Here is a 27,112-nt window from a genome sequence, read left to right on the forward strand (position 1 = left end):
ATGGGATCCACATGTCAATAGGAATAATTTACTGGCAAAAGTGAAAGTTGCTGTTGTTTGGCTTCAGTGACGTGGTGACAAACCCTACAATCAAAAAGATTTGCTGCTGTGCTTAAGACCTATATGTATTGTGTATAAGGATGTATAGTGGAACCTGTGTGTAAACATACACTAAGGAACAACAGAATAATTTTGGTAATGAGGAAAAGGTATACAAATAGGACTTTGAAAATAAAGAAATAGGTCTGATTATTATTATAACTATAAGAACTAAGGAAATTAGATCCCAATGAGTTTTTATTGTGTGATCTTGGGTGGAACCTGCCTACATCATGAGGTCATTTACTTGTTTCATTATGGGAAGTCATCTACTTGTTGATTCTTTTTAGTCAATTAAATTTTCTGTCAGTCAGATTCCCAAGTAATCATTTTGGGAGTGGTGCCAGTTTTAGCTGGGAGATATGGATCCAAGGCTCCCTGTAATTTAAGAGCAATGTGATAAGTAATTTCTAGCAGCATTTAAGGCAGGTTTTCTTTGATGTCTCTTCAAAGACATGAAATCACCAGGTTGTAGATTGTGGGATATAATGCTTGGTGATGGTGGAGGATCTCCAAAAGCATTTTGGTCCTATTGAATATAATCTTCAGAGTATTCCGTCAATCCCTAATCCTATTGGAGAATGTTCTATTTGTCTGTGTTTGAGTTACTTGGGAAGTTCTTACTGTCCAGGAGTATAGGATGTTCAGTGACAATTTCATATGGGATCAAAGGGTGTTTCCCAGAAGGTATAGATCTAAAAACTAACCATTAATGCCAGTATGGGGCCAAGGTAAGTCTAGAGTCTCTGCTAATTTTGCCAGTTTTGATTTTAGTATACCATTTATTTTTCCACCTTATCAGAGGACTGAGGATTTAAGAACAATGTAAGTGTTAATGAATGAAGGTGACTAGGTAAATTTCTCTCATTATTTGGCCATGATCAATAGATAGCACAAAGGGTGCTCCCTAAGTGGGAAATATATTTTCTAACAGTTTCTTAGGTGCTGTAGTTGCATCTGCCTTCTGTCAGGTGAATGTTTCATTACCAATGTATAGCTATATCTCATGAATCTGGGTAGTTGAATGAAGCCTACCTGCCAGTGTTCAAATGACCCCATGGTAGGACCTGATTTTCCAGGTGGTACCTTAATAGTTTTTTGTGGGTTAGGAGTGAGGCAGCTTGGCATGCGTTATAAATTTTTCTGGCCACCTTACCAAAATTTCCCCACCAGTATTTGGCTATAACTTCTTTCATTTGTTGGACTTTGTGAAGCTTTATTTCATGGAGGCTTCTGATTAGACAGTCTTTTAAAGATTCTAGGGTGAACAGGTAGACCTTTGGGCCTTCCCCAAATCCATTGTTAGGATTTATTTTACATTCCTATTGATGTTTTCTGACAGTTCTTTCCGACTGGTCTTATGAGGGACTTTATTTGTGATACAGTTTTGCCATTGGCTTAATTTGTTGAGCTGCTTGCTTTGCTTAATAACCAGCTAATGCAATTTTCTTTATGATCTGGCTCAGTTTTGAAAGTGTGAGTTTTTTTTTTTTTGGATGTTTTGGGAATTGAACCCGGGACCTTGTACATGGGAAGCAGGCGCTCAACCACTGAGCTGCACCCACTCCCCTCTACTTTTTTTGGTTCAACACCCTGACAGAGTTTTATTTCAAACTATGTTGCCAGCCCTGTGATTGAGAAGAGAACATTCCTACTTTGCTCCCAGTAGTCACTATTGTGGGAAAAACTGGTACCAGATGTTCTCTGAAACAAACCATCTTTCATCTAGACACAGAAGCTAGATATACAATTAAAAAAAAAAAGCAGCAGTGGTGGGAGTTCATAGCTGAACATACCAGCCAGACATCTGGCACTAGTTATCAGCCATGGTTGTTGAAGAAAAACTGCTGAAAAGATCCTTGCAGGATTGGAGAGAACAAAGGTGGTTCTTTTTATTGCATGATGGAGATGGATGACTTCTCAGCTCCCAGACTCAGATACTTCACAGCTTCTAACTGCCCCATCACCTATGCTTTACCCTGGAGTCATTTTTGCCATCAAGCTAATTGAAGCTATGGGCTTCCCCTTGTGGCTCTTAATAATCTTCCCGTGGTTTCAGCTGGCGGCCAGGAATCATCACCATCTTAAGGATGGGCTGCTTAGAGGGTGTCCACTGAGGGACGATCTTGCCATGCATTCTTCAGTTCCCATAAGGGTTTACCAGGTGCTTTGGCACCGGGAATCTCTATCCCTTTTTGTTGTGTCATCTTGCTATGTCAACTCTCCGTGTGTGTGTCTGCCACTCCTGGGCAGGCTGCACTTTCTTTTGCCCTGGGTGGCTCTCCTTATGGGGCTGTATTTTTTGTTTTAATAGGAGACAATCCAGTGTACTTATTTTCCACAATATAACAGTTTTTTTTTTTTTTAAATTAAATAAGGGCCTGGATTGTTCAGAATGAATTTCGTCATTTGATGACAATTGTTGATGTTTAAGAGCCATCAACTTTCTAGCATGTTGAGCATGATTATGTTCTAATGTTCTTTCAAAATGTTCAACCAGATGTTGGAGTTCTGAGATAGGGACAACTTATTCTACTTTATCCTTTTAATGAGATCACTTAGCTTGGGTTTTTGGCCATATATAAGATGACTAGAAAGTACTGTTCCTGCATCTTCATTTATTTCGAGTCCTGAATGTTTACCAAAAATATTTTCTAATCTTTCTGAGTAGTCTACTAATTCATTCCTTTTATCTTTGCAAGATTATATTATTGTCAAAGCTATTTTTCTGGAAAAGACCTTATCTTAATAAGGACTTTTTTTTTTTTTTTAAAGATTTATTTTTATTTATTTCTTTTCCCTTTCCCCCCACCCCTCCGCCCTGGTTGTCTGTTCTCTGTGTCTATTTGCTGTGTCTTCTTTGTCCGCTTGTGTTGTTGTCAGCGGCACGGGAATCTGTGTTTCTTTTTGTTGTGTCTTGCTGCGTCAGCTCTCTGTGTGTGTGGCGCCATTCTTGGGCAGGCTGCACTTTCTTTCATGCTGGGTGGCTCTCCTTATGGGGTGCACTCCTTGCACGTGGGGCTCCCCTACACGGGGGACACCTCTGCGTGGCAGGGCACTCCTTGCGCACATCAGCACTGCACATGGGCCAGCTCCACATGGGTCAAGGAGGCCCGGGATTTGAAGGGCAGACCTCCCATGTGGTAGAATGATGCTTTAACCACTGGGCCAAGTCCTCTTCCCAGGCCTGTTCTTTTTAATGAGCTCTCAATTACATCTTCAGTAGCATGTCAGGTAGGACCCTTTAAATCTTCGTGAGGATTGCACTGTTCGCTGAGTCCCTTCATTTTTTAGTTTCTGATGGACTCTTGCTTATGCAAACTAGTTGATATAAATCTGGAAACCCTGGGTCATATGCTCCAAACAGGATTTTGAATTCTTCTATATGTTTAGTGTGATCTTTCTTTGGGTCTGAAAAATATTTTATAATGGCATGAAATTTAGCCCTTCTCTGGAATTTGAATTCACTAGTGGCTGGTATGCCATGCTCAGTCAATGGTCTAGCTTTTTGCGGCAACTGACTTAAAGATTCTGAGGGATCAGGTAGAAAGGGGGAAAGATAAAAGGAGTATGAGGAACTATAAGGGGGAGCAGTAGGAATATTGAAAGGGTTTTAAACTTTTTCTTCTGCTTACTACTTTAATGAATCTTTTAAAGAGACTATTTTAGAATCATTTTGTCTTTTAGAAACTTCTGAATTCTGTTAAAAGCAATACCCCACATTCCCTTTGTGGAATCTGGGAACCTCTCTTTTCAAGTACACCTCTTATATATACCTTTTAAATTAGCTCAAATATTCCCCAAAGTGGCCACTGCAGTATCAAGTCATCCTTGGTGAGATTTACACATTTATATAAAAGCAAACATGAACTGTGCCTAAAGTGAGAAAACATGTAGATGGCAGGCATCTTTGTTAGTAGAGTGAGATTTAGATTTAGACTGAGAAGAACCCAGGTTCAACCATAGATTCTGAAAATGAAAATTATATAGGGGTCCTGCAAACAAAAAAATACCTGCCTTAAGGGGAACTGGAACCTGTGTACCCTTTCCACGCAGAACAAGGAACTTGCCAGTGATGTCTGGACCAAATTAAAACCAAACCAAAACATAATATTAAACCTAAAGAACTCAATTCAAAGAAAATGGAACCCGGATCCAGAAGAAACCTACCCCTCGTGCTCTGTGGGTGGTTAGAGAGTAGCAGACACAAAAGTTTCCATGAGTATCTACACCTGGTCACTAACAAGCCACAGGGATGGCCGGTGGTGTTTGCCAGATTCCACTTCTGGCACCATAAACTATTAAACTGAGTCACCAATAATAATCAGTAATCAACAATGCTGGTTTATTGAAAAAGAAAGTGTTCCAACAGGGTTATCTCAAATGTAAGTAAGAGTCTTAAATAGTAAGTTTAATTTGACTTATAAAGGTAATTAGGAGATATCCAAAGGAAGAAGTTAGAGTAATTGGTTAGCATTTAGTTTCCTTATTATAAAGGAGGGTTTCACCAAGTGGGGAATGATCATAGATTGGTTATTATAACATGTTTATTTCTGATATGTTATCTCTAAGGGGTGAAACTAACTTATTTCCAACTGATGTTTAAACTGCAATTTTTGCAGGGCACATTCTATTTTTTTGGGAAGCCACTTTTTTTAAACTTTTGACAAAAGTCCCTGTAACCTCTCAAAAGGGGGGGTCATTCCTGGAAGTGCAAGGCAGGAAGCCATTTTATTTAACTTAAAAATCTTTATCAGATAAGTAGTTTCCAAATATTTTCTTGTATTCTGCAGGTTGTCTTTTATTTTCATGATAAAGTCCTTTGATGCACAAATGTTTTAATTTTTTTCTAAAGAGATTTTTTAAACAAATCAGTTTTATTGATATGTATTAATAAAGCATAAATTCACCCAAATTGTAAAATCAGTGGTATTTGATATAATCACATAGTTGTGCATTCATCACTTCAGTCATTTTTGTAGAGCATTTTTGTTATTCTAGTAATAATAATAATAACAGAAATCAACCAAAGAAAACTATGACCTCTCTGCTATCTCTGTATGCATCCCCTGCCATACATAGCAGTTATTGTTTCCCTCTATCTAGTTTATTTCTATTTATGTTTCGTAAAAAACAGTCTTATATGTGCAATATCACCCATATTCATATTTTACATGAAGTTTCACTATTTATATAGTCCCATGTTACACTTTTTAGCTTTCCTTCTAGTACTGTAAATGTCCTTAGGTTTTCATTTTCAAAAAGCACTGTCATACCCATATAATTGCTCTGTTAGTCATAAACAGCATGAGTGCTCTTATCATTTCCATTATTTCCAAAGATTTCCAAACAACCTTTAAACCATCTGCACAGATTAACCATCAGATTTCCACACTCTACCCTCCTTCTATTTTCTGGCAACCTATATTCTAATTGTTAATTCCATGAGTCTGCATAATATATTTAATTCATAATAGAGCAATCATACAGTGTTTGTCCTTTTGCACCTGGCTTACTTCACTCAACATAATGTCCTCCAGGTTCCTTCTATGTTGTCATATCCATTATGACTTCATTTTTTCTTATTGCTGCATATTATTCCATTGTGTGTATACATCACAATTTGTTTATTCATTCATCAGTTGATGGACACCTGGGTTGTTTCCAAATTTTGGTTATAGGGAACAACACCACTGTGAACATTCGTGTGCAGATGTTTATTTGTGTCACTTCTCTCAGTTCTTCTGGGTATATACTTAGTGGTATTGCTGGGTGAGAAAGCAAGTCTATATTGAACTTCCTTAGGAAATGCCACACAGTCCTGCACAGTGGCTGTCCCATTGTACATTCCCACCAACAGTGACTAAGTGTTCCTATCCCTCCATATCCTCTCCAACACTTGTAGTTCTCTATTTAATAGAGGCCAGTCTAATAGGTGTGAAATGATATCTCATTGTAGTTTTGATTTGCATTTCCCTAATTGCTAGTAATGTGGAACATTTTTGATGTGTTTCTGCACCATTTATACTTCTTCTTTGGACAACTGTCTTTTCAAGTCTTTTGCCCATTTTTAATTTGGGTATTTCTCTTTTTATTGATACGTTGTACGGTTTCTTTATATATCATGGATATTAAACCCTTATTGGATATGTGATTGCCAAATATTTTCTCCCATTGAGTTGGCTGCCTTTTCACCCTTTTGACAAAGTCCTTTGAGGTACAAAAGTATTTAATTTTGAGGAGGTCCCATTTATCTTTTCTTTTGTTGTTCCTGCTTTGGGTGTAAGGTTTAAGAAATTGCCTCCTACCACAAGATCTTGAAGATTTTTCCTACATTTTCTTCTAGGAGTTTTATGGTTGTTTCTTTTATAATTTAGGTCCTTATTCCATTTTGAGTTAATTTTTGTATAAGATATGAGATAGGGGACCTCTTTCTTTCTTTTGGATATGGCTATCCAGTTCTCCCAGCTCCATTTGTTGAATAGAATGTTCTGGCTCAGCTGGGTGAGAGGTTTTTTTTGTTTTTGTTTTTTGGTTGGGTCTTTATTTACTAATTGGCTAATTTTTCCTCTTTCATTTGAGTGTTTAGTCAGTTTATTTATATATATATATATATATGTATATATATATATATATATATGCTTTTAAATTTTTAAAAAGTTACTTAGATTACATAAATGTTACATAAAAAATATAGGGAATTCCCATATGCCCTGCTCCCTATCCCTCCCAAATTTCCCCACTTTAACAGCATCCTTCATTAATGTGGTACATTTGTTACAACTGAACACATTTTGAAACATTGCCACCAAGTGTGGATTATAGTTTACATTGTAGTTATACTGTCTCCTACACAATTTTGTAAGTTGTGACAAGATCTATAATGGCCTCTATCTGTCATAGCAATGTCATTCATTAAAATTCCCAAGTCCCGAAAATGCCCGCATATTACACCTGTATTTCCCTTGTGTCCCCTCAGAACCTTCGGTGGCCACTGCCTCCACATCAATTATAGAAGTTTTTCCATTGCTAGAATCACAGTAAGTCTGTAGTAGAATAACAATAAGTCTACTCTAGTCCATTGTTCATTTCCCAATCCTGAGAATTCTGGGACAGTGATTCCCACTCTACTTCTAATTGAGAGGGAGCTTAGATTCCATGAAGCAGATGGATGAGACTACCTTGCGTGTAGTTGCAGACTCTCTCAGTTCCTTGGAATGGTTATTGTTCTCATCCTCTCATTGGGTGAGTCCAATGAACTGGAGAATTTTGTTGCAACTCTGTTGAGATTCAGGGCATAACTGCACATGGACAGCCCAAAGATTTAGGTCTCTTGGACATACACCTATCATGTCTAGTACTAATTATAGGTTCAAAAGAAGGAGCACAAGTGCCACGTGTAGGGAAGCCACAGCTGAGTCCAGTTCTATCACAATGGGGAGCATAAATTCCAGAGTAAGGTCCACTGGCAGGGTGCCAAACTCCTGAGCTGATAGGGTCTGGATATCTCTAGATTCCTCAGGAGCCCCTTTATTTGAGGTAATATTTACTTTGGCAGTCAGTGTGATCCTGCTGAGATATGTGTAAGTGTAACCTCTGGAATGACCTCCGGACTCACTTTGAAATCTCTTAGTTGTATAAATTCATTTGTCCTTACCCTTTCCCCCTTTTGTTCAAGGTCTGTTTCCTTGCTAGTTGGTGCTTAGTGTAGTAATCTCTCGGTGCCAGGAAAGCTCTTCCCCAGGAGTCATAACCCACACTGGGGGGAAGATAATACATTTATATGCTGAGTTTGACTTAGAGAGGGGCCACATTTGAGCAACAAGGAAGCTCTTAGGAGGTAACTCTTAGGTACCCTATAATACTAGGCTAAGTTTCAATTTCGAAAGAAAAGGTTTATAAATACAGTCATCAATATCAAGGGCCCAATGCAATGGTCCGTCCTCCTTCACTTGGCACTGCCCCTGTAGTCGGGGGATTCTTGTTGTCCCATTAGAGAATGTGGCAGAGCTCACCAGGATGAAAATTAGTTATTCTTTCAGGTATTGTGTGGCTCTCCACTCACAGTGACAATGTCCCATGAATGCTTGAGCACATTTGTATGCCTTTTAGTTATGTCCCAGGTGAACCTCTTTCCATGCATACCCCATCACTGACATCCCGCACCAAAGATCCTCCCCTTCTGTGTCACCTTTTTGTGATCCAAAACTTCTTAAAAAATGAAACCAACAAAATATCCAAATAAAATTAATTAGAAAGTCATACAATATGTTTTAAAATAAATAAAATACAAAAAGTGAGAAAATTTGAAATAATAAAAAATATTTTTTTGATGTTGTCTCTCCTCATTGTAAGATCTGTTGTCTTATACATATGGTGTCATTTTCTACCATACATTCCCTCAGTGTCTTATTTTTCTTATTTTATCCTCAAAGAAGCTTTAGGTTACAGAAACATAACATACAGAATAAAGGGGATTCCCACATATCCAACATCCTCTCCGCTTCCCCTCTCCCCTATGAATAACATTTTACATGTGGATGGTATATTTGTTACAATTATGTAAAAATATTGAAGCATTGTTACTAACCATGGTCGGTGTTTACATTATGTTTTACATTTTGGCTTGTATACTTCTATAAATTTTGATGAAATTTAAAATGGCATGTATCCAAATTGCAAGATTAGGCAGCACAGTTCTAATGCCCTGAAAATGTGCTATGTTCCGTTTATTCTCTTCAGGCCTATATGGGCATTGGTATAGCCTTTTCTTCTTTCTGTGCTACTTCTTTTACTACAGTCCTTTTTATGTTTTCTGAAGGTTTGAGAAAGATGTTTCTGCAAGTTCTTACTATTTGTTCGTATTAATACATTCTGTGGGATGATGGAGCTCTCAAGCTTCGTAGTCTGCCCTCTTTATCCTCTGTTTACATTAACTTGTAACTACTAATAATGTGGGTCTTTCTTCTGCAAGTTTGCTTTTTTTGGTAACTCATAACCTTTTTTGTTCCTTAATTCTTCTGTTAATGTGTATTTTTGTATTGATTTTTTTTTGGAAGTGTACCATTTTGCATCCTTTGTCATTTCCTTCTGTATGTATTTTTCAAGTCTTTTCTTTGTTTTTGCCATGGGTCTTAAATTTTAACATCCTAAATCTGTAACAATCATGTGTGATTTTATACCACCTAACTTGAATAGCATATGCCACCACTGTTCCTATATTGCTCAGTCCCTGTACCTTTTTGTTGTACTCATCAGAGATTATATCTCTGTATTATATGTCCAAAGCCATAGATTTATTATTTTTTTTGTATTTATATTTTACAATCTGTAAAAAGTTAAAAGTGGAGTTACATACCAAAAATGTAATACACTATCTCTGGTGTTTATAATTACCCATAATGTTTACTTTACCAGATACTTTTATCTCTTTACCAGAGATTGCCACTTTAATGAACCATAGTATGGCCTTTCCTTTCAACCTGAAGAAATTTCTTTAGCATTGCTGAAGGGCAGATCTAGTGGTAACCAACTCCCTCATCTTTTGTTTATTTGCAAATGTCTTAATCTCTCCCTCCTATTGAAAGACAAACTGGCTGGATATACAATTCTTGGTGTGCAATTGTTTCTTTCAGCACTTTAAATATTTGTCTCATTTCCTTCTTCCGTGGTTTCTGATGAGAAATAGGTACTTTTTCTTATTGAGCCTGTCTTATATATTACTTGCTGCTTTTTTTCCCCTGCAGCGTTCAGAACTCTTTCCCTGTTCCTAGTATTCAAGAGTTTGACTTCTGTGTGTTTGGTTGCAGTTTTTTGAGTTTATCCTGTTTAGGGTTTGTGTTTGTTAGAATTCTTGAATGTACATATTCATGTCTTTTGTTAAATTTGGGAATTTTTATTTCACTATTTCATTGAATATTACTTCTGCCCCTTTTGTCTCAGTTTTGGACTTCTATAATGTGTATGTAGGTATGCTTGATGGTGCCCTGTAGGTCTTCTAGGTTCTGTTCTTTTTAAATTCTTTTTTCTTTCTCCTCTACCTTAATCATTTCAAGTTTCTTATCTTCAGTTCACTAATTCTTCTGTCTGCTTCAATACTGTTGAAACCTTCTAGCAAGTAACGATTTCAGTAATTGTAGTCTTCAACTCCAGTATTTGTTTTCTTTTTATTTATTTATTTTTAAAAGGTTTATTTTTTATTTATTTCTCTCCCCTTCACACCGCGCCCCCCCCCAGTTGTCTGCTCTCTGTGTCCATTCTCTGTGTGTTCTTCTGTGACTGCTTCTATCCTTATCAGTGGCACTGGGAATCTGTGTTTCTTTTTGTTGCATCATCTTGTTTTGTCAGCTCTCTGTGTGTGCAGTGCCATTCTTGGGCAGATTGCACTTTCTTTAGTGCTGGGTGGCTCTCCTTACAGGCCGCACTCCCTGCGCGTGGGACTCCCCTGCACGGGGGACACTCCTGTGTGACAGGGCATTCCTTGTGTGCATCAGCACTGCACATGGGCCAGCTCCACACGGATCAAGGAGGCCCGGGGTTTAAACCGCGGACCTCCCATGTGGAAGGTGGACACCCAATCCATTGGGCCAAGTCTGCTTCCCCAGTTTGTTTTCTTTTAAAAATTTCTTTCAGTTTATTGAGAGTCTCATATTTTTCATTCATCATTTTCTTCATATCCTTTAGTTCTTTCTCTGTGTTTTCCCTTATTTCCTTGAGCATATTGGGAATCATTTTTAAAAAGTCTATGTCAGGTATGTTCAAATACCAGTCTTCTACATTGATGCTTTCTGGATTTTTATGTTGCTCTTTTGGTTGGGCATCATTTTCTGTTTCTTTTTCTTATAATCATTTATTGGTCACTGTATAACTTAGTATTTTAAAGTATTAGTTGTTTGACCTGAGCTATCTGTTCCTTAAATATATATCCAACTAGTGGTAGAACAGAGTTTCCTTGAGTCTCAAGAGCTAACAAAAACAAATCAGTGTAAAAACACACCTTTTACAGTGCTTGGGTGTAGGTTCTCCTGCAGAGTTTAGTCCTCCTATCAAGAAGATCAGCCAAAAGTGAAAGTGACATTGTCCTCTCCATCTTTCCTTATCCTGTGTCTTGGTCTGAGCTTGTACTTGCTTGTGACTTTAAAAACTCTCCTGTTTACAGGAGTTCCAGTGCCCCTTCTACTCTTTATGAAGTAGAATGCCCCTCACCCCAGGGTACTCTATTTTATGCCTTGAGATTTGGTCATCCTTTTTCCTAGCCTACTTCAATTTGATTGTTTCTTACCCTGCTCTGACTGCCTGCAAGTTTCTTTTGCCTGCAGTGCAAGTTCTGGGAGGGCAGGCTTGAGAGGTGTGTCCTTGTTCAGTTCTTCAGTGTTCCACCTGATAGATTGGCATTGACCCCAGTATGTGCATAGTGGTTACTCCACTCCCTCTGGAATAGTGCCAGGACACACAGTTAAAGTGCTGGCTGGCTACATAGATGCCAGAGTGGCAGTGGGTGAAGAGCCTGCCATGGTGTCAAGAGCTTCCCCTACTATTTTTAAGCTGTGTTTTCTTTATTCAGCATTTGCCCACTTACTGTAACCTTTAACTGTTTTCCAGAGTTCTGCGGAAGTCTCTGTCAGTTTTTGCTAGTTGTTCAAAGAATCTGTGGAGTAACTGAATCCTGTAATGTCTTATGCCTCTGTTTTGGCTCACCAGGAATTTCCATAAAATTCCTCTAGAGAATTTAAAAATTTCACATATTGTGGTCTTCAGTTCTATTTGGTTCTGTGACAGTTTGAATTTTGTGAATCCCAGAAAAAGATTAAAAACTAATCCATTCTTGTGGGTGTAGGGCACTTTGCATTAAATTCCTTTGGGTGGCCTTTGAGTAGATTACTTGATAAGATTGCTTTAGGGCTTTTGATTGAGGCATAAGCCAGCTGTATTTTTGCCCTCTTGCTATGTCTGATATAAATGAAGACACAGAGAGAGACACACACTCAGAGAAAGGAAGCTGCTGTATATATTGATCCTGCCATGTGAGAGAGAGGACTGCAGGAAAACAGACACACCCTGAGTGACTGAGAGAGGTCCTGAAGTCTGGAACTAGCAAAGCACAGTGACACAGTAAGAGGCCTCTAAGGGCCATGTGGCAGGATACAAGGATCACCAGTAGCTGACTTTGGTGAGAAAGCGCTCTGATATTGCTTTGATTTGGCCATTTCATGCCTCAGAACTGTAAGCTTTTACCCCAGTTAAATCCCCTTTATAAAAGCCATCCTATTTCTGGTACTTTGCATTGGCAGCCCTTTGGCAAACTAAGACAGGTTCCTTTTTATAATTTATATCTCTTTATTGATATTCTTATTTTGTTCATGTATAATTTTCTTGTTATTCTTTAGTTCTTTATCCGTGTTTTTTAAAAGAGGGCTTTCATGTAGTTAAGACATGTTTTTAAGGTCTTTGTTGTGTCCAGAGTCTGGTCTTGCTCATTGATAATTTCTGGTATTTTATCTTCTTCCTTTGATTGGGTCATCATTTCCCATTTCTATGTCTATCTTATAATCTGTTATTTCACATTGTACATTTTCATATTTAGCTCTGGAATTCAGTTCTGGAGCTTTTTGATCCTTAAGTTTGTATCCAGCTAGTGATATGACAGTTTTCCTTGAGTGCCAGGATCTAACATAAACAAAACCGTTGCAAACGAAACAAAACCAACAAACCGCCCCCAAACCCCAAGAAACACCTTTTACATTTGCAAATTTGCTCTGTGCTCTCCTTTTGACCTTAGTTCTCCTGCCCAGACATCAGTCAACCTGAGATAAGTACTGGGTCCTTGCTAGTCTTTTTTTTTTTTTTTTTTAAAGATTTATTTTATTTATTTCTCTCCCCTTCCCCCCCATTGTCTGGTCTGTGTCCATTCGCTGTGTGTTCTTCTGTGTCAGCTTGCATTCTGGTCATGTAGCACCGGAAAACTGTGTGGCTTTTTTGTTGTTGTTGCGTCATCTTACTGTGTCGGCTCTCCTTGTGTGCGGAGCCACTCCCAGGTGCGCTGTGCTTTTTTTGTGTGGGGCAGCTCTCCTTGCGGGCACACTCCTTGTGCGTGGGGCACCCCTACACAGGGGGCATCCCTGCATGGCCCTGCACTCCTTGCACGCAGCAGCACTGCGCAATTGACCAGCTCATCACATGAGTCAGGGGACCCTGGGAATTGAACCCTGGTGCCTCTGTATGGTAGGTGGATGCTCTTATCAGTTGAGCCACAACTGCTTCCCTCTTTAGTCTTTCTAAACTTGAGTTTTTTCAGGGGCTAGTACTCTGATGGCCTTAGGAATTTTCTGTTCACAGAAATCTGAATGCCCCCTCTTCTCTCTATGAAATAGACTATCCTTCCTTCCTGGGTTATATTTTGTACATCTCATACTTGGTGATGTTTGCCTCAGGCCACCTTGATTTTTCTGGTTTTTACAGTTTTAGTTGTCCACAGTTTTTTTCTGTGTGCAGGGTCAGTTCTGGGACGGCAGGGCAGAGAGGAATGTCCTGGTTTAGGCCTTTAGGGTTCTACCAGACACCTTATGCATGTAAATGTTACTCTTCTCCCTTAGGAAGGAGCCAGGGATCCACACTGAGAATGCACGCTGACCTCAGTCTGAGTTGGGTAAAGACTGAGGGAGGGCCTTGTTAGGGGGCCATCATATTTTCCTACGGTTTTTAAGTTGTGTGTTCTTGTTTGAGGCTATCCAATTATTGTGAGGCTTTAATTGCTTTCCAGTGCTCTGAGGAAGATGCATGCCTCTGCCACTTTTTCACAGATTTGGTGGGGAAACGGATCTGTGGAACATCTTCTGCTACTATTGTGGTCCTATTGTTTTATTTTTATTGTGAAATATTATGTCCCTGCAGAAAAATGAATAAAAATATATGGATACTTTAATGAATTTTTCATTATTATCAGGTATAACGGTATATAATTTAATGTATTTTTATAAGGCAAATACCATGTATTAATACTACCTGGAAGTTCTTACGTCCCTTTCCTGTTGTATCCCTTGGCTCCCTCTTAAATATAACCTTTCTCTTAAATCTCAAGGTAGTTACTTTCTTACTTTTCTTTATAACATTTCCACATAAGTGAGTTTCTCTAAATGCTATGTTTAGATTATATTTTGCCTGGTTTGAATGTTGTCCTTTACTCCTCAGTTTATATTCCAGTAGTCAGAGAAATCTTATGCCATTTAAATGTCAAAATTGAAATATTTTTACTGTAATAATTGGTGGAAAAAAGATTGCTGACTACTGCTCTAGGATATTTTTAGTCAATTAAATTCCAGTAAAGATAAATCTGTAAACATGATAGAAGTAGTTTCTCAGAGAAACCAAATATTCCTTGTACTTTGAGCCACACATTTACAACAATCAGTAAAATTACTGATGGTTTGTTATTTTTCCATCATAAATTCTTTTTTTTAAATTCCCACCATAAATTCTTATTTAGTCTGGGCGAATAATAAAATGACTTTTCCGGCATTAGCTGTTTTCATAATTAAAATTATTAACATTATCATTAGAACAATAATTTTCCAAATAATTTAGTATATCATTAGCAATCATGTAATTTTCCCATTAGACTGAATGTATACTTTATATACCTACCATTTCATTAGTATTTTTATTTGCTCTTTTAGAATTTTAAGTTGACATTCTAGATTTTTTATGATTTGTATGGGTTTGTCTGCATGATTAAGTCCAGTTTGAATTTTTGATAAGAAAAATTCATAGCTGATGTTATGCACTTCTTATTGCATTTTATCAGGGATGCATAATTTCTAGTTTTCCCACTGTCAGGGGGTCTACATTTGATCACTTGGGTAAGGTGGTGGCAACAAGATCTCACCATTTTAAAGGCATCTTTTCTTCCTTGTAATTAGTAATCCTGTGAACCGAGTTATGTATAGCATCCTGGCACCAAGGTGTCTGGGGGAAAAAAACACAGAACAGAGTATGTTTATGGCACTCCAAATTCATTATTAATTTCACCAGGATCCTGACATTGCAAGAGATCTTACTGTGTTGCTAGTCAGCTTGTGTTCCCATTCTCCACAATAATTATTTAAAACCTTCTTTCTTTTAAACCTGTGTTCCTTTACCTTTCCCATCACTTCTGGCAATGATCCTGTCCTGGAAAAAGGAGATGAGTGCTTCTTGTCCCATCATAAACCAGTACAGTAAAGCAGTTAACATTACTGGCAATAGAATGAGAGTGTCTGGTTTTGGATCCCACTTTCATTACTCACTCTGTTATTGTGGACCTAGTTATTAATCATTCTACCTGGGTCTCCTCAATTGCAGAAGAATACCTCATAGAATTGTGAAGATTAAATGAAGTAAATCATTTAAAAATGTTTAGCATAGGAAGTGGATTTAGCTCAATGGATAGAGTGTCTGCCTACCACATGGGAGGTCCAGGGTTCAAACCCAGGGCCTCCTGATCCATGTGATGAGCTGGCCCATGCGCAGTGCTAATGCGTGCAAGGAGTGTCGTGCCACGCAGGGGTTCCCCTGTGTAGGGGAGCCCCACGTGCAAGGAGTGCGCCCCATGAGGAGAGCCGCCCAGTGTGAAAAAAGTGCAGCCTGCCCAGGAGTGGCCCGGCACACACGGAGAGTTAATGTAGCAAGATGACACAACAAAAAGAGACACAGATTCTTGGTGTCTCTCACAAGAATATATGTGGACACAGAAGAACATACAGTGAATGGACACAGAGCAGACAACTGGGGGGAGGTGGGGAGAGAAGGGGAGAGAAATAAAAAATAAGTCTTTAAAAAAATAAATGTTTAGCAAAGCTCAATAATATTAGTTCGTATTATTTCTTGTTGTCAGTGGCACGGGAATCTGTGTCTCTTTTTGTTGTGTAATCTTGCTGCGTCAGCTCTCTGTGTGTGAGGTGCCATTCTTGGGCAGGCTGCACTTTCTTTCGCACTGGGTGGCTCTCCTTATGGGGCGCACTCCTTGCATGTGGGGCTCCGCTACGCGGGGACACCCCTGCGTGGCAGGGCACTCCTTGAGCTCATCAGTACTGCACATGGGCCCGCTCCACACGGGTCAAGGAGGCTGGGGTTTGAACCGCGGACCTCCCATGTGGTAGATGGATGCCCTATCCATTGGGCCAAGTCCGCTTCCCTACTCATATTATTTCTTAGGCAACTCACTGTTAATTATCCTCTCTCCAGGGTCTATAATGTCTCCCAGTATGTTGGCCTTTTCCCATAAGCACTTAAGTTTACACAAACCTTTCCAATATTAGACGAACTAGCAAACAAATAACTAACTGAACAACCTTTCCTGGACCACACATCTATTGTCAACTCTTGTCCTTTTTCCCTCTGCCTACAAAGCCATACTTCTCAACTGCCTACATTTGCTGTATCCCTTTCCTCCCTGTACATTCACTCATGCCACTGTATTCTAGTCTCTTGTCCCACCATTCCACTCCATTACCTCTCTAAATAAATTTTTATTCCCTTTTCCCCTTAGTGCTTCCATTTCATTCTTCATAAGATGTCAAAATGATCCTTTAAAAAGTGCTGCTCTAATCTCATCATTCCCTCATTAAGATTAGTGGATTTCTGTTCTTGGCATAAAATCTCAAATCCATAATATTATTCACAAGGTCTTGGCTAATTCCCCATTCTTATATTAACAAGTTTCCTTTTTATTCTAAGCACTTGGGCCACCTATGTCCTTTAATATCCTTGAACAAGCTTTACTCACATCATAGCATTTGCATTTTGTTTCTCTACTTGGATGCTCTTTCCATTTCTCTCTTTCCCCTGGATAGTGCCTATTCTGCTTTGAGACTTTAGCTTAAAGGTCATATTCTTGGTAAAACCTTCCTAGATATGGTTCAGAAGTACAGTAAATATCATTTATCACAATTTAAATTAAATAATCAATTGGGTGATTCTTCTATGGAAGTTATCTCCATGAAGACAGAAACTTTACCTTGTTCATTCTTGAATTTCCACACCCTTGCCCAGCTGTTTTGCTAGAAGGTGTTCAATAAGTATTTGTTGAGTAAAGAATGAATTATTCCTATTGATTCATAGAGATGTCACTTATATTTGTATTCTTTAGTGATAATTCTGAAATCAATAGATTAAACTCTCGTTTTGATTGAAAATGTTTGGAGTACCATTACTTTCTTTGGAAGGTTCCTTGAGGACTTATAACAAACTCCTCCTAAATATCTGGGGCTATTGCCTTACGTGGCTGCTGCAAACAAATTATTTCTTTGGCATCTCCTGTTTTATCTTAAAAAATACATGAGCGTTTTGGTTTCTATTTCTTAATCTCATGTTTGTTAGACAAAAAAATTGCCTACAACTGATTACAAGGGAGTAAAATAGAAAATAGTCATGCTTCTGATTAAATATTTAAAATTCTTTTAGCTATTAATAACTTAACATTGTTTCAAGTCCACTTGGTAGCCTGTTCACATCACTACTGAAACTTCATATTATCTATATTCCATATGGTTCTAGAATTGAACAAAGTTCTTCAAGTATTGTCAGCACAAAGACATATTGAAGGATCAGATGGGCAAAATGTGATGACGCAGAAAGCTGGAACTGTTTGAGTTTATTAGAGTCTTCCTTTTGAAATTGATACAGATATAGTGGAAGTAAATATTTAAAATTGACCTATTTTTTTAACACATCAGTTTTATTGATACGTATTAATAAAGCATACAATTCATCCAAAGTGTACAATCAATGGAATTTGGTATAATCACATAGTTGTGCATTGATCACTTCATTCATTATTAGATAATTTTCATTATTTCAACAATAAAAATAATAAACAGACAAATAAAGAAGAAAATTCTTCACCTCTCAGTCTCTGTTTCCCTTGCTTTACATAGCTGCTGTTTCTGGCTATTCTTGCACATTTATTTATTAAGAAGTTTTATTGAGATATATTCACATCCCATATGATTTATCCAAAATGTATAACCAATGGCTTTTAGTGTAATCACAATGTTGTGCATTCATCATCACAAAAAAGTTTAGAACTATTTCATTACTCCAAAAAGAAAATCTCCACACCCCTTAGCATGTTTTCCCTAGCCCTGTCTAATCGCTAATCAAATTCTTTATAAATTGATTTATATTTACATTTTATATAAATGGAATCATGCACATGTTACACAGTATATTAGTTCATAGTAACACAATCATAAAGAATTTGTCCTTTTGTGTCTGGCTTGTTCATGCAATATAATGTCCTCCAGGTTCATCCATGTTGTCAGATGCTTTACGACTTCATTTCTCCTTACAGCTGCATTATAATATTCCATCATATGAATATACCACAGTTTGTTTATCCATTCATCAGTTGATGGACACTGGGCTTGTTTCCAGCTTTTGGCAGTTGTGAATAATGCCACTATGAATATAAGTGTAAAGATGTCTGTTCATGTCACTGCTCTCAGTTCTTTTGGGTATATATGCAGTAGTGGTATTGCAGGGTCAGATGACAAATCTATATTCAATTTCTTTAGGAACTGCCAAACAGTCCTCCACAGTGATTATAACATTCTACATTCCCACCAACACTGAATAAGTGTTCTTGGCTCTCCATATCCTCTCTGACACTTGTAGTTCTCTGTCTTTTTAATAGTGGCCATTCTGGTAGGTATGAAATGATAATCTCATTTTAGTTTTGATTTGTATTTCCCTAATCATTAGTGATCCTGAACATTTTTTCATGTTTTTTTTTTTTTTTTTTTGCCATTTGTATTTCTTCTTTGGACAAATGTTTATTCAAGTCTTTTGCCCATTTTTAAGTTGAGTTGTCTTTTTATTGTTCAGTTGTAACATCTCCTTATATATCATGGATATTGAACCCTTATCGGAAATGTGATTTCCAAATATTTTCTCCCATTAAGTTGGCTGCCTTTTCAGCCTTTTGGCAAAGTCCTTTGATGTGCAAAAGTGTTTAATTTTAAGAAGGTCCAATTTATCTATTTTTTTTCTTTGTTGCTCATGCTTTGGTGTAAGGTTTAAGAAACTACTGCCTATTGCAAGAGCTTGAAGCTGTTTTCCTAATTTTCTTCTAGGAGTTTTATGGTTGTCACATTTATGGTTAGGCCCTTGATCCATGTTGAGTGAATTTTTTGAATAAGATGAGAAATAGAGGTCCTCTTTCATTCTTTGGTTATATCTCCAAGCACCATTTGTGGAAGAGAATGTTTTGTCCCATTAACATGGACTTAGTAGGTGTGTCAAAATCCAAGATCCAGTTGGTTATAGAGATGAGGGTTTATTTCTGGACTCTCAATTCTATTTCACGGATCGATGTGTCTATCTTTATGCCAGTACCATGCTGTTTTGACCACTGTAGCTTTGTGATATGTTTCAAGTCAGGCAGTGAAATTCCTCCCATGTTGCTTTTCTTTTTCAGAATGCTTGTGGCTATTTGGGTACACTTTCCCTTCCAAATGAATTTGGTAATTGCTTTCTCTATCTATAAAGTAAGCTGTTGGAATTTTGATTGGTATTGCGTTGAATCTATGAATCATTTTGGGTAGGACTGACATCTTCCAATCCATGAACACAGAATGTCTTTCTATTTGTTTTTCATTAATTTCTTTTTTTTTTAATTAAAGATTTATTTACTTATTTTTCCCCCTTCCCCTCCTCCTGCCTTGCTGTTTTTGCTGTCTGTGTTGTCTTCTCTTCTCATTTTCTCACCTGTAGGATTCACTGGAATTTGATCCTGGAGACCTCTGATGGGGAGGGAGGTTCCCTGTCAATTGCGCCACCACAGTTCCTGGTTTCTGCTGCGTTTCACCTAGACTTTCCCCTTGTCTCTCTTTTGATGCATCATCATCTTGCTGTGTGACTCACTTGCATGGGGCACTGGCTCACCATGTGGGCACTCAGGCGGGCTGTGGCTTACCACGCAGGCACTTGCTTGGGCACTGGCATGCTGCGCAGGCACACTTTCTCTTCTTCGTTTTCACCAGGAGGCTCCAAGGATTGAACCCAGGTCCTTCCATATGGTAGCTGGAAGCTCTATCACTTGAGCCACATCTGCTTCCCTTCATTGATTTCTTTTAGCATTATTTTGTAGTTTTCTGTATATAGGTCCTTCCTTCTTGGTTAAATTGATTCCTAGGTATTCGAGTCTTTTTTTTTTTTTTTTTTGCTATCATAAATGGAGTTTCACCTCAGATTGTTCAATATTAGTGTACAAAAACATTACTAATTTTTGCATGTTGATCTTATATCCTGGAACTTTGCTGAACTCTTTATTGGCTCAAGTAGATTTGTTGTAGACATTTCAGAATTTTCTAAGTATAGAATCATGTCACCTGCAACTAGTAAGAGTTTTGCTTCATCTTTTCCTATTTGGATGCCTTTAATTTTTTTTTCTCTTGTCTAATTGCTCTAGTTAGGACTTGTAGTACAGTGTTTAATAATACTGGTGACAGTGGACATCCTTGTCTTGTTCCTGATCTTAGAGGAAAGCTTTCACCTTTTTCCCGTTGAGTTTGATGTTGGCTGTTGGTTTTTCATATATGTCTTTTATCATATTGAGGAATTTTCCTTCTATTCCTATCTTTCAAACTGTTTTTAATAAGAAGGGATGCTGGATTTTGTAGAATGCGTTTTCTGCATCTATTGAGATGATCATGTGGTTGTTATCTTCAAATTGTTAATGTGTATTATGTTAATTGATTTTCTTATGTTGAACCAGCCTTGCATACCAGGAATAAATCCCACTTGGTCGTGATGTATAACCTTTTGATATGTTGTTGGATTTGATTTTCAAGTATATTGTTGAGAATTTTTGCATATATATTCATTAGAGAGATTAGTATGTAATTTTATTTTCTTGTAGAGTCTTTTTTACTTTTTAAAAAACATTTTGTATTTATTTTCAAAAGATACATAGATCACACAAAATGTTACATTAAAAAATACAGGAGGGAAGCAGAATTGGCACAATGAATGGGGCATCCGCCTTCCACGTGGGAGGTCCAAGGTTCAAACCTGGGGCCTCCTGACCCGTGTGGTGAGCTGGCCCACGTGCAGTGCTGATGCTTGCAAAGAGTGCCCTGCCATGCAGGAGTGTTCCCCGCATAGGGGAGCCCCACGTGCAAGGAGTGTGCCCCTTAAGGAGAGCCGCCCAGCGCGAAGAAAGTGCAGCCTGCCCAGGAATGGTGCCACAGACACGGAGAGCTGAGGCAGCAAGATGACGCAACAAAATGAGACACAGATTCCAGGTGCCGCTGACAAGAATGCAAGTGGACACAGAAGATCACACAGCGAATGGACACAGAAAGCAGACAACTGGGGGCGGAGGGGAAGGGAAGAGAAAGAAATAAAAAATAAATCTTAAAAAAAAACCCAGGAGGTTCCCATATGCCTCACTCCCAACACCCCCCACTTTTCCCACATCACAACTTCTTTCTTTAGTGTGGTATATTCATTGCACTTGGTAAATACATTTTAGAGCACTGTTACACAGCATGGATTATAGCTTACATTTTAGTTTATACTCTCTCCCAGGCTATTCAGTGGGTTATTGGAAGGATATATAATATCCTGCATCTGTCCCTGCAATATCATTCAGGAAAACTCCAAGTCCAAAAAATGCCCCTATATTACACCTCTGTTTCCATCTCCATGCCTTCAGCAACTCCAGTGGCCACTGTCTTCACATCAATGATATAATTTCTTGTATTGCTAGAGTAACAATAATTCTATAGTAGAATACCAGTAAGTCCACTCTAGTCCACAATTATTTTTATTAATGTCAATGAATCAAGGTAGAATGTCACATTGAAAAAAACTCAAAGAGAAATTTAGGAAGGATATTTATGAAATTTTGGGTTCTGAGGTGAAAGAATTTAAGGCAGGATTTTAAATGTTGTCAAATATTTGTGATTGAGCAAAATTCAATACATAGCTTAAAATGGGGGACATAAGGAGACAAATATCTTGAGGTGATGTTTTATGTGTCAGATGTATTGGGCAATTTTAACTTCCTAAAGCAAGAGTGAAAATTTTTTTGTCTTTAGTCTTGTTTTTAAATTAAATTGTCTTTTTTTTTTTTTTAAAGATACATAGATCACAAAAAATGTTACATTAAAAAATAAAATAGGTTCCCACATACCCCATCCCTCACCCCCCCACTCCTCCAACATCTTCCATTAGTGTGGCACATTCATTGCATTTGGTGAATATATTTTGGAGCACTGCTGCACCGTATGGATTATAGTTTACATTTTAGTTACACTCTCCCCCAGTCCATTCAGTGGGTTATGGCAGAATATATAATGTCCAGCATCTGTCCCTGCAATATCATTTAGGACAACTCTAAGTCCCAAAAATGCCCCCACATCTCATCTCTTCTCTCCCTCTCCCTGCCCTCAGATCAATGCTACAGTTTCTTCCATTACTAGTCTTGTAGAGTCTTTATATGGCTTTGGTATTAGGGTGATGTTGTCTTCATAAAATGTGCTGGGTAATTTTCCCTCTTCAGTTTTTTGGAAGAGTTTAAACAGGATTGGTGTTAATTCTTTTCTAAATGCTTGGTAGAATTCACCTGTAAGCCATCTAGTCCTGGACTTTACTTTGCTGGGAGGTTTTTTGATGATGGATTCAATCTCTTTAAATGATTCGTTTGTTAAGTTCTTGTATTTCTTGTAGTGTCAGTGTAGGTTGTTTGTGCATTGTTAGGAATTTGTCCATTTCATCTAGGTTGTTAATTTTATTGGCATATAGTTTTTCATAACATCTTCATATGATCTTTTTTTTTTTTTTTGGTGGGGTCATATGTAACTTCCCCCTTTTCATTTCTGATCGTGTTTATTTGCATCTTCTCTTGTTTTTTTTTCTTTGTTAGTCTAGCTAGGCTAGAGGTTTGTGAATTTTATTGATCTTCTTGAAGAACCAGCTTTTGGTTTTTGTCAATTTTATATATTATTTTTTTGTTTTCAAGTTCATTTATTTCTGCTCTAATTGTTACTGTTTCTTTCCTTCCACTTCCTTTGGGATTGGTGTGCTGTTCTTTTTCTAATTTCTCTAGTTGTTCAATTAAATCTTTGCATTAGGGAAGTGGATATGGCTCAACTGATAGAGCGTCTGCCTACTGCATAGGAGGTCCAGGGTTCAAATCCTGGCCCATGTGATGAGCTGGCCCATATGCAGTGCTGATGGGCACAAGGAGTGCCGTGCCACACAGGGGTGTCCCCCGTGTTGGGGAGCCCTACATGCAAGGAGTGCACCCTCAAGGAGAGCAGCCCCGGGCAAAAAAAGCCCAGTTGCCCAGGAGTGGTGCTGCACACATGGAGAGATGATGCAACAAAGAGACAAAGATTCCCAGTGCTGCTGAGAAGAATGCACGCGAACACAGAAGAACACACAGCAAATGGACACAGAGAGCAGACAATGAGGGGGGCAGGGGAGAGAAATAAATAAGTCTTTAAAAAAAATCTTTGCATTTACCTCTTTTCTTTTGTAATATAGGCTATTAGGGCTATAAATTTCCCTCTCAAGAGCTTCTTCTCTGTATCACTTCAGTTTTGATAAGTTGTGTTCTTGTTTTCATTTGTCTCAATATACTTACTGATTTCACTTGCAATTTCCTCTGTGACCCACTGATTACTTTGGAGTTTCCTGCCTGGATGCAAATAGCCCTGTAATTCAAACTTTCTCAGAGACAGTTCTCCCATCCTTGCAGCCTGCCTCCCACCCCTCCCCACCATTTTCTTGGGTGGGAAATTAATCCATTCCCCTGTGCATCCTCAACAATCAACCCTGGTTGGTAGAGAGGGAGATTTGGAGGATGGATCTTTTTAGTTCCGAATCTCTTTAGTCCCAAGCTTGCTCCCAAGGCAGAAAGTGGTGCAGTCCCATCCAGCCTGGAAGGACTTGTGAAAAACAGCAGATCAAATTTTTGGGTCAAAAGCTGATTCATCCTTAGGCTGTGTCCTTCTCTTTTTCTGTCCTTTACTTGGGAGATTTGTCATCAACAATCAGTCCTGGTTAGAAGAGATGGATATTGAGAGGTTCAGATTTCTTTAGTCCTGAGCTAGCTCCCATGGCAAACAATGGTATATCTCCACCTGGCCTGGGAAGGCTGGTGGGACACAGCAAACCAAATTTATGGGCTCAAACCTAATTTAGCCTTAGCCTGTTCCTCTCTCTCCCCTTTCCTGGGGTGGTGGATCCCTAGAGCCCACTTTGGCTATAGCTGGCCCTGAGGCCTAAGGATTCTAAAGTTTCTTTAGTGTGGCAGACAGTGCCGGCAGTAGCACCTTCTGGTTTTAACTCACACTTTTGCTGTCATGATTCTTTTCCTTTGCCCTCTGTCTTATGGGTGGTGTCCAGCCTTCGCCTGGTGTCCTAAACCCGAGAAGACTTTTTTCCAGGCTGTTCCAGCCTGTCCTCTAGTTCTGTTTCTGGGAGAGACAAGAGTCTCGTGTCTTTGTAGTCTGCCATCTTTCCAGAAGTTGGCCTATTTTTTTGTTTAACATTTATTTTTTAAAATTGTGGTTATATATGGTTATATATGTTGTATATATGTACACCATAAATTTTTCTGTACATTTGTATAATTCAGTTGCATTAATTACTTTAGTACAACCATCACCACCATCCATTTCCACAACCCTGAATTAGTCTAAATTAACTTCCCAAAGCCCCATCCACCAACCTCTAATAACCTGTAATCTCCTTTCTGTCTCTATGAATTTGCTTCTTCTAAAATTTTCATATAAGTAGATTCATATAACATTTTTCCTTTTATGCCTGGCTAATTTCACTTTTCAAGGTTCACCCATGTTTTAGCATATATCAGACCTTTATTTCTTTTCATGGTTGAATAATATTCTATTGTATGCACACTACATTTTATTTATTCATTTTTCCATGGGCACTTGAGTCATTTCTACCTTTTGGCTGTTGTGAATAATGCTGCTCTGAACAGTAGTGTACAAGTATCTGTTTGAGTCCCTGCTTTTAATTCTTTGGGGTATATTCTGGAAGTGGTGGAATTGCTGGGTCATATGGGAATTTCATTTAACTTTTTAAGGACTGGTTAAACTGTTTCCCAAAGTAGATGTATCATTTTACATTCCCACTAGCAACTCATAAGAGTTTCAATTTCTCCACATCCTTAACAGCACCTTTTATTTTCCATTTAAAAAAAATAATAGCTATTCTAAGGGTGTGAAGTGGTAGCTCATTGTAGTTTTGGTTTGCATTTCTCAGATGACCATTGGTATTGAGCATCTTTTCCTGTGCTTGTTGGTCATTTGTATATCTTTTTTGGAGAAATATCCATTCAAGTCTTTTGCCCAATTTTTAATGGGTTTATTTTTGTTGAATTGTGTGAGTTCTTTATATATTTTGTATACCAAAAAATTTGTTGGGTTTTTAAGATAACACTGCAAGATTATGTAGAATAGCTCAAACAACTTTTTGGTATACTTGTTAGATTATAAGCCAGTGGACTAGATACCTGGGGGTTACAGAAAGGGATAAGTCACAGACCCTGTCCTCAAGGAGTTTCTATGCTAGAGAGCAGATAAACTATAAACAAAACTAACCACATACAGTAGTGAGTTGAAACCACTAATGTATTGTTATATTTCAGAGATTGACAGAGAAATGACTTCTTGCTATGATGATCCCAGACGAGGTAGATTTTGGTAGGATCTTAAAGAAAGAATAGAATTGATATATATATAAAGAGAAATATAGAAGCTGGAGTAAGTAGGTATAGTAGAGTAGTAGGCATACGACTAGCATCTGCAGAGATTAGTACACAATCTAAAGTCTCTGGAAGAGTGTTGGTTTGACTAGATGACAAGGCTGGAAAGGGCAGTTATGAATATACTGGAGAAGACCTTGAATTGCCAAATTGCCTTTATTTGCTAAATAGTCCAGAGCCCTTTACAGATGCTTTCAGCACATCATTCTCCACTTCTCTAATCTGACCCATTTTTAAGGAATAAGGTAAAATTAAATTGCTGTCATTGACTATATGAGGTTAAGACTGTAGCTGTTGTACTGTTGCACCCTTAGTTTTTTTAATAATGTTTTCTGAATCAATATATGTTATAACAAATCCAATTTTCACTACATAAAGAAGTTGTCTTTGTGATATGATGTACAAATGCATGTTCTTCTACTATCAACAGTACGAAAATAGGCACAGATGGGTTATGAGGAATCCAACAGCTGTACCCATGCGTGACCACAAGTGAAGCATACCAGACAGAATTCGGAAGAAAATGCCAACTTATATGAAACACACTTTACTTGTAATATATATTTGAAAATCATTAGGCAGATTTTTTTAGCCTAAGATTTACTATAATTGCTTAAAAAAACTGAAATTTGGAATTAGTACAGGTTTTCATTTCTTACAGTTTTATGATGAATTCATGTATTATACTTTGTTTAGTGCTGTATGTATTAATTATTTATGTATGTAACAGGCAACTCAAAGTTATGTTGACGAATGTCCTATGGACGGATTTAGGACGAAAATTCAGAAAGACCCTACCTAGAAACGATGCTAATTTGTGTGACGCCAACAAAGTGCAATCAGACTCATTGCCTTCGACATCTGTTGACAGCCTAGAGACATGCCAAAAATTAGAACCACTTCACCAAAGCCTTAATTTATCTGAAAGGTATGTTGTTTAGTATTGATTTTGCTCAACTTAGCCCATTTGTAATAGGTCCAAATTGCTTAAAAATAATATTGTTGAAAACATTCCATATGAAGATGTCCATATACAGGATGAGTTCCCACCTAAAAAAATCTTAAAGCTTACAGTTCCATTTGACGAAGTTAGTAAATGGATTAATGTGAAATTTTTTTTAAAAAACAAGCGTCCCTAGTACATTTAACTTATTTACTTTATAATAATTTGGTCCATATATACATCTTTTTAGAAATTCATTTATGATATTAAATGAAGGTATATGTATAGATATTTCT

The 27,112-nt window shown here is 37.9% G+C and overlaps 1 protein-coding gene across 9 annotated transcripts in view; it reads left to right on the plus strand.

The window, feature by feature from the left end:
• Nucleotides 1–27,112, plus strand: part of SENP7 (SUMO specific peptidase 7) — a 222,365-nt gene that overhangs the window by 77,244 nt on the left and 118,009 nt on the right. For 7 of the 9 annotated variants that reach the window (XM_058295925.1, XM_071214857.1, XM_058295924.1 and 4 more), the window contains one exon: nt 26,604–26,801. The exons of the other annotated variants lie outside the window; for them this stretch is intronic. In XM_058295925.1, the coding sequence (XP_058151908.1) occupies nt 26,604–26,801 (198 nt within the window). The remainder of the gene's footprint in view (nt 1–26,603; nt 26,802–27,112) is intronic. 9 annotated transcript variants of the gene reach the window in all.

The sequence above is a fragment of the Dasypus novemcinctus genome, chromosome 4 (genome assembly GCF_030445035.2).
Source record: "Dasypus novemcinctus isolate mDasNov1 chromosome 4, mDasNov1.1.hap2, whole genome shotgun sequence".
Taxonomy (NCBI): domain Eukaryota; kingdom Metazoa; phylum Chordata; class Mammalia; order Cingulata; family Dasypodidae; genus Dasypus; species Dasypus novemcinctus.